Raw genomic sequence first — 8478 nt, 5'->3', positions numbered from 1 at the left:
ATGGGCTGCGTCAAAAACAACACGATTAAAATAGTTTTTTTTTCCGCTGGTTAAAAGGTTTCCTCCAGGTCAAGCCTCATTTATTCACAATACCATGACAGTAAAATATTTTGACACAGATAACCTTGGTTGCAAATATGCTGCAAACTTCGGCACTTTATGAAAAAGTTACCACTTGCTGGACCTCACGAGGTCTGACATGCGCTATCAGTACTTGATGTATTTGAAAAGAGGTTCAAAGCAAAATGATTGTTTTTAGAGTCGTGCGTGCATGTGCGTTAAAACAAGCGACGCAGACACGAGATGGTTCACAGTCATTTCACAATGTGAGTACTAAAGTGAGTTCTGTTACATATGTGTATGTACAAAGACAGTGTGTGTGTGTCTGTTTGTATTTCTGTGGCTTTTTCTACACGTTTGCCACTCTGTTTTGAAGTGTGAATAAATAATAACATATGCTATTCAAACAAACCATGAATCCACCCAACTGTAAGGCTTGCTTTGCTAAAAACGCTCAAGATTTCCACAGATTTCCTGCTACAGTACACATCAGCTGACCAAACTACATCAACAAGGCAGCAGAGCACCTCAGGTAAGAGAAGTTGATTTTTCACCCACAGGACTCTGAGGTTTGCTTGAATGGCACAACCATATTATTTATTATTTCCTGCAGCAGGTGAGGCCACCTCCTGAGCCCAGGTTGGTTAAGCCAGTTTCTGGGCAGTCTCCGTCTCCTGCTGGGTGACCTTCTCCTCAGACATGATGGTCATCCATGGTGATACTGACCGGGTGATGGTCTGCTTGGCTATGTTGTAGTGGTTGATGAGGGTAAAGAGGCGCCCGCGGCCCCCAGGGCCCTGAGGGGGGTAGTTGCCATACATCCCAGCCGGCATGCAGCGACCTTGCTGCTCCAAAGAGAGAGAGAACGAGATTGAGAATATTCAGACGAGACAATGTGAAAAGAAAAGAAAAACAACCACAAGGTGATAAAATTACAATTCGGGAAAAGTGTCATGGAATTCTGGGAAAGAAACTGCAGTTAGATGACAAAAGCTGTCGCTTAATACCAAAAACAGACCGGAAAAAAAGATTCAATACAAGTTCAGCGTCATTACCTAATCTGTACAGGTGTCTATGAAATTGAATAAGGTTTATTTAGAAAATAAGTAAAACCCCATTTTACAGTAAGATCATGTAACTTTTGCCGAACAATGCCACTACAAGCGACAGTTGTGGGACATACTAAATGCTACTGTTAAGCAAATAGTTAAATGCTAAGCTACTGGAAGAGTAACACAAGTGGAATATTGTCAGATATTCGAAGGGTAGATTTGAGGGGGCCTGCAAATGCTTTGCTTCTTTGCAACGAATTGTAATATAAACACCGTTATATGACAGGCTGGCTGTCTATATGGTTAATCTATATGGCATACTTTCTGTATAATAAACTTAATTTATATATCACTTTTTAAAACAATGCTAAAAGAACATTGGTTAACTCAGGTAACAATAAAACAAAATGATCGCTGTCAGTCAGGGTAAAAAACGAGTGTTTACCGTGTAAATGAAGCTGTCGGGACAAGGCTGCTCGTACTGGTAGACCTTGTAGACGACCAGGAACACCACACACACCAGGAAGGCCAGGGCACAGATCACCAGCAAGGTCACCTAAAGGAGACACAGCCCCATCATCAGACCTGTGTGACAGCTCTGCTAAAGGACACCACAAATCAAAAGTCTTCAAAAGATTTTATTCATATTGTTTTCTCTTTTCTTTATATTACAGGTTAAACAGCGGTGCAAGGCAGCAGAATTCAAATAAGAAAGGTACATGGAGTTGCACACTGGTGTAGGCGAGCTGTACAGCAAGTTATACATCTAAATATATGGATGTATATATAACAGTAACTAAGAGCCAGTCAGGGCTACAGGACATTCTGCATATAGTAACTCAACTAGAAAATAGCTTGTGTGACCATCTGTACTGCCCAGCTCTCACCTCTCAGGGGAGTTATGTAACTGCCACTGGTGTTTCGGGAGGGGGGACCCCTGGGAGGGCTTTAAGACAAGGTGTGGGAGAAACTGCCTCATTATTGCCGAAGATGTTAAGCCCCAAGGTGTGCGCAAATTATATTTATGAGTCGATAAGAATGAACAAGCTACTTTGCTTGTGCAGAAATTGATTATTTCAAGTACCAGCTGAGATTTCTTTTATATTTCTGTAATAAACAGTGAAAAAATTTTGATTTTTAATGCATGCTGTGCTGAACATTTCTTGGATTGGGAGCAAGGTGCCATGAGTACTTTTTGTATTGTTCCCCAGTATGTTTGGCACAGGTTTGATAAGATTGTTAACAGCATGTATCAATTTAATAAAAAAAAAAAAGATATTCTTTTTATCTGTCTGTACGAATCCTGCAGTTGCACAGCAGACAGTACGACATGTACAAAGCAAAGCAACAGGAGATTATGAAAGAGAGACTATCTGCGATGAAAGGGCTGCCTGCAGCATTTCAAAGCACTGAGGATGCGAGCTGTGTTCTCTGAGACAGTGATGTGCCTCCTTGCCTTTCAGATGTTTGAGAATTAAAGCTCCACTACTAAAGGAAGCTTGACACACCTCACAGGTACGGTTTCATCTGTTGATTTTGAATGCACCGGGAGAGTACTGCACAGTCTGTATGCAGAACATGTTTTATGCGTTTTATGAATTTTAAAGTATGCAAGGAAGTCTTCTACATAATGCAATTCAGTCAGCCAAAGTCAAGATGTGGATTGCGTTCTGATCTTTTCTTTCACAAGAGCATATGCTTTAATCCTTCTATATGGTGTGAACGGTTGCCAGCCACGGGGGGCGTTGAGGGAGGTGGGAGAGATGCTGCCGTTTGGAGGCCATCGCCATGGCAGCAGCTGAATTAATGAGGGTTTCAGGGCGGGGTTAAGTGAATCATTGTGCATTATGTCTCCCTGTGTAGCCCGACAAGATGACAGGCTGCACAGGACACAGGAGATGAAGGTGGCCCGAGCAAAGAAGGGTATAACTTGGATTGGAGAGGGGAAATATTATGACGGCGGTGACAAATGTCCTGAGCTGCAGGGCGACAGCTGTCTGCTCTCCTGGCATATGGATGTGTAGGAGCGTGAGAGATACTGGAAATGGGATGATGTAAGAAACACATGATGGCAGCGACATAATTCTTACCTTGAGTCGCTCGGATACACCTTCGATGATGCTTATTGAGAACTCTGCAATTTTAGGAGATCGTAGCTTTCCCTTCTTGCTCTCACCATCATAGTCTGCCTTTGTCTTCACCACCACCTGGTAGGAAACACATAACAGACACATGTACATGAGAGAAAATCCAATCAGCTTGCAGCTATAGCTTTAGGAGGAAATGAGAGTTCACAGAAGCAGGATGGGTAACATTATTTGTATTGTTCTACAGAAAGAAACAGTAGATCTGTAAAGATTATTGGTTACCCCCCAAAAATGTAGTTTTACTTCATTTTCACCAGCTTAATTGGACTAATTGGAATTACATAATTACACTAATCACTCACTCGCTGACTCTCCTAATCAATGGAAAAAAATATCAAACAAAAAAATCATTCTTACCTTATCTGGCGGAGGAAACTGCAGTTGACTGGCATCTAATGGTGTTATGAGAGGGATGGTGTCAAATCCGTCTTCAGAAACCACCTTCCCGTTATTTTTCTCGCTGAAATTATTCCCCAGTTTAACCATTTTCCCTGCACGAAAAAACACCAACCTGAGGGGGGTGAAACAAGCGCTCATTATTCCTCAACGTGAGGCATTAACGATTATTCTCTGCTCCTTTGTGATTACATCAATCGTTCAAGGAACCATAGTGTGGAATTGTGATTTTGTTTTGTTGTTTCGTTACACATGCAAACAGCAGTACAAATCCAACACAACGATGTGCATGATGTGAGGCGCTTTGTGGGCCACGAGAAATCCTGTTAACCACAAAAGCGCAGGAGAGGACACGCAAGGCTTCGCCATAATGGGACTGATGCATCACCGTGAAAAAAACATATATGCGATTTACCGCATCCGAACACTTACCAGCTCAGCCGTGGACCGTTTTGAAAAGAGCGAATTTCTCCTGATGTGCGGACTTTATTGCTCCAGCGCTGCTTTTTGTGTTTTTCAGGTGTGACGCAGCCGATTTGCGGAGAGCTGGTGCACAATATGGCCAGCTGGGTTTGTGCGCCGCGTTACCTCCGAGCTGGATGCTGCTGCTGGCGTCTGGCTGCACTGCAAGTGATGTAACATCCTCATCACAGCCGTCCATACATCTGATCGGTGGCAGTAAACCCAGGAGCTGGAGCCCATTACCGGCAAAGATGTAGAGCATCAATCTGAATGTACTTCATTTTGTATTGAGGGAATCCTGCTTTGTTTTTGGGTTGTTGGTTTTTTTTTGTCTTTATGAAGAAGTTTTTTTTTACTGGCAGTGCAAAAGCAGAGTGTACATGTAGGACATTTCAATATGTGGTTAGCATACTGCCAGTAAGTGTCCTGTAAAATTAACAGATTTTTCTTTGCATTTATGTGCAAGGTTGTTGCAGATTTAATGGAAGATAAACTGACATAAATTCATGTAAAATGTTAAGTAATCTGGAGATTAGGTATTTGAGAGTATTGTTTACTGAAAAATGTTGATTTAGTGCATGGTTGGTTGGCTGGCTGGCTGGCTGGCTGGCTGAGGATGTTGCTTGAAAAATCAATATTTTTATAATCACAATGTATCAAATAACAATGTGAAAACAATGTGGCAGGTGTAAGGTGTTGCACATAGCAATGCACCTTCTGAGAATTATCACCTGAATCTGCAGCTCCCCTCAGCTTTATGGAGCTTTATGGAGCTTTATGGTGAGTTTCAGCTCTTTGTTGAGCTGTCTGGCTGCAACTGTCCTGGTTCACTCTCACTGCCCTCAAAGCGTTGTTTTCAGCAAAAAAAAAGCTCTAAAAGCTCACTGCTCACTACTTGCTCGGCACCAAACAGTTAAACAGACACAGTTAGAGACTAGTTGGTAAACATAGTGGAGCATTTAGGAGCTATTGAGGCAAATATTTCCCCCAAGAGATGGTAGAGACCAAAAAAAGAGCTAAAAAGAGAATGAATATTGGACTCAAGTGGCCAAAAACGTCAGGTAGGCTATTGCAGGTTTAAAGAGCAACTTGACAACAGGCTGGAATGCAGTGTTTCACTGATTCAAGCCTTTCTTAATTCTGGCTGGGTGCAGGATTCAGTGGCATCTATAGCAGTGAAGTTGCAGATTGTAACCAACTAAGTACTGCCTTCCAAGCATGTGGGGAAACTACAGTGGCTGTGAAACTTGCAAAAAAAAGCCTCTAGAGCCAGTGTTTGGTTTGGCTGTTCGCTACTGTAGAAACATGGCGGTTCAACATGGCGTCCTCCGTAGAAGAGGACCAGCTCCCTCTGTAGATGAAAACAGCTCATTCTAAGGTAACAACAAACACAACAATTCTTATTTTCAGTTCCAATAGACCCTCCTAAATGTTACACACTAGACCTTTAACAAAAACACTTCCCATCATGTACATAATCCCAGAAAAAAATACACAACATTTTGACTTTACTTAAGTCTTTTATATGACTCCTCATAATGTACCGAGACATTGTGAAATTAAGCTGTGTCAGTGCATATTATCCAGTAGCTTGTTGCCAGGCTACAGCGTGAATGAAAGGGGGTTAGAAGAGAGGATGCATGAATGATCAAGTCCAGTGTGTTAATCCATAGTGAGAAGGAAGCAGCAGAAGAGGAAATGACAGTGATCTCAGCTCATATTTAGACAGAAACTACAGCTCTTTGGTGGACTGTTAACGTGGCCTTCTGGCTCTGTGACAGCTGCAGTGCCTCCGCGTGATGCCGTTTGCTGCAGATAAAGAGTATGTGTTGATGAGTCAATGGTACAAAGTCATCAGATTTTCTTTCCTGAGGCCCAAGAGGTGAAGTCATTGTGTTTCCTGAAAGCAAATATGGTGTGGTGAGGAGGTGACTGTACAGTGGCACAGTTTGATAGCTTGGAAGTGTATTCCTTTACTGTTTTTTTTTTACCAGCGCTGGGTGTGGGAAAGCATTAGTTTTTGAATTTTATTCTGGATTCCAATTTAGAAATATCAACATTATAAACAAGTAAACATTCATGAATGCGTTAAAGATACATATGGACTATTCAAGAAGTCCCTGTCAGATATTGTTATTCTTATATAGATCTAATCAGTCATCAGTGCATAATCTGATTTTAGCAAGCGACTGTTGCTGCTGGTTCTTATTTATAGTATATAGACTGGCACAAACACACAGTCTGAAAGCATTGAAAGCACATAGAAAAGTAAAAATATTAAATGATAAAGCAAACTTGTTTCTTATTTTATTTATTCATTCGTTTCTGGTAACCGGGAGGTGTGGGCCAGGGCCTTCTGCTGCAGTTGCCTTTTCAGGAAAAACCACTAGAGGGAGACACCAGCTCACTTATTTACAACCCATGGTTGTTTCTTATGACTAATGTGATGATTCTTTTTGAGTGTGATCATTACCATCACTATAAACTGTGAAATTATGATACAGAACTCAGTGTTTTTTCTTTAAACAGGCACTACAAAGAGCAGCACAGAACCAACTGAACACATGTTTCCTTTTCATTACATTTATGCTGGACATTTAAATTCAATATAATAATACTCATTTCCAAGGGGATTTGGGTTAGATCAAATCACTACTGAGTTTGAGCATAAAGTAACATAAAATTACTCAAGTAATGTACAAACACCTCAAAGTTGTACTTACATACAGTACTTGAGTAAATGTACTACTTTTCACCACAGAAAGAGGAAAATCCTCTAAATGTCAATGTAGATTTCAGCTAAAGTTGTGAGTATGAAGCTATAATATTGATAGACGATATGACTATACAGCCTTTTTAGTCTATTGCAATGTTAAATGCTCATTAAAACCTAATTTTATACCATTAAGTAAGAGTGAACATAAACTCAGCAGTATGCATGGAACTGATAAATACAGCAGGTGAAAATGCCTTTAACTTGCACAGTAAAGCGTGACTAAACCTTATATAGCACTGTAAACTGTGTCTTTAAAACCCACTCTGTTCTTGGCTCTTTGCCCAGAAAGTTCATTTCCCATTTCCCATCCAGCCACATGGACTAAGCTCCGCCACGCAGAGAGAACAAGTATTTTCACTCAGAGAACAGCCCCTCCAACAGCAGTCGGAGCACAGACTCCCTGAAGGACCTCTGTCACTGACCACGGACTTTTCCATCCAGTGTGTTGTGAAGGACACAAACCTCCCAGCAGATCCGTCACGGCCTGTCAGCTCTCAGAGAAGTCGAGGTATGATTTACACTCTGAAACTTAAAGTGTGACAGCCAGTCTGCCTGTCAGGTATACCCGTTATTCGTATCATTATGTGCTTTGAGTACAGTTTGTGTTTGCTTTAGTTAACTGTGTGTTTTCTGGTGTTGATCTGCTGACGTTTCAACAGTATGTCAGATGACTCATTGAATGTGCTGTGTCTGGTTTAAAAAGTCCAGCTGCCATGTGGAACCTATTGTCTTTTGCATTAACACAAAGCCTCTTTTCATGAATCTATAACTCCCGTCACTTGTCTACTCAGCAGTTTGTGGTGGGTGTGATGTATGGTAGAAGTACCTCTGTTCATGTAGACTGTTTTGGTGAAGGCTCACAGTAACAGGCAGGTTACTGAAAGTCTGCCCACATGAGATTGTTGCACTTGAGGAAGAATTAGTCACAAAGATTTGAATGGCAAGAACTTAGGCAAGAACAATAAGGTTGAGACTCAAAGTTTGGTTAGTTTAAGTTCCCACAGCAGGCAGCAGTAACCAGGCTGTATAAACAGGATGCTGCACACAGACACTCACACACTCTGCTTCATGCTCTGGTTGAATGAACAGGCTGGGGCGCCGGCACCACCATCAATGCTAAGTCAGATGTTTTTCTATAAACTGGCCGGTTTGTTATTGTGGACAACTTGCTTGCACAGAGGCTGCATCATGTGAGCGATTGTGCTGCTGAGATTTCTGGAGGATTTTCTGGGAGGATGAGGTCACAGGGAGGAGGCACACCCAGAGTCTTGGGCTCGGAGCAGGAAGGGCCGGGGGTGGAAGACGTTCAACAGCGGCTCTGACTGAGTCACTTGCCAGGAGGAAGCCATAGTTTTGTTGGAATTTCCATTCAGTTGTGGTATTTGTGTGGTATTTATACTGAGACACATGGCATGGGAAGGGCCGTTTCCCCCTCAAATACACAAACAGAAGCCTTATGACAGTTTTAATAGAATTACATAATGCACTTTATTCTTACACAAATCATAACTTCTTTTTCCAAATAGTGTAATCTTATTTCCTAACATGAAAAGGAGCATTTTGAAAGAGTGGGCTTCATTAAGTA

At 41.7% G+C, this 8478-nt stretch overlaps 1 protein-coding gene across 1 annotated transcript; it reads right to left on the bottom strand.

Moving 5' to 3' along the window:
- Positions 1 to 185: 185 nt before the first annotated feature.
- LOC118328278 (neuronal vesicle trafficking-associated protein 1-like) lies at positions 186 to 4413 on the bottom strand. Its single transcript, XM_035661931.1, has 5 exons — positions 4088 to 4413; positions 3617 to 3770; positions 3203 to 3319; positions 1558 to 1668; positions 186 to 905 (listed from the first exon to the last, which is right to left on the bottom strand). The coding sequence occupies exons 2-5, from the start codon at positions 3743 to 3745 to the stop codon at positions 705 to 707; spliced, it is 558 nt and encodes a 185-aa protein (XP_035517824.1). The 5' UTR covers positions 3746 to 3770; positions 4088 to 4413; the 3' UTR covers positions 186 to 704.
- Between the last annotated feature and the right edge of the window lie 4065 nt (positions 4414 to 8478).

Source organism: Morone saxatilis, unplaced genomic scaffold (assembly GCF_004916995.1).
Source record: "Morone saxatilis isolate NCDOM2014 unplaced genomic scaffold, NCSU_SB_2.0 Contig18, whole genome shotgun sequence".
Taxonomy (NCBI): domain Eukaryota; kingdom Metazoa; phylum Chordata; class Actinopteri; family Moronidae; genus Morone; species Morone saxatilis.
This window is presented reverse-complemented; position numbering and strand designations above follow the sequence as displayed.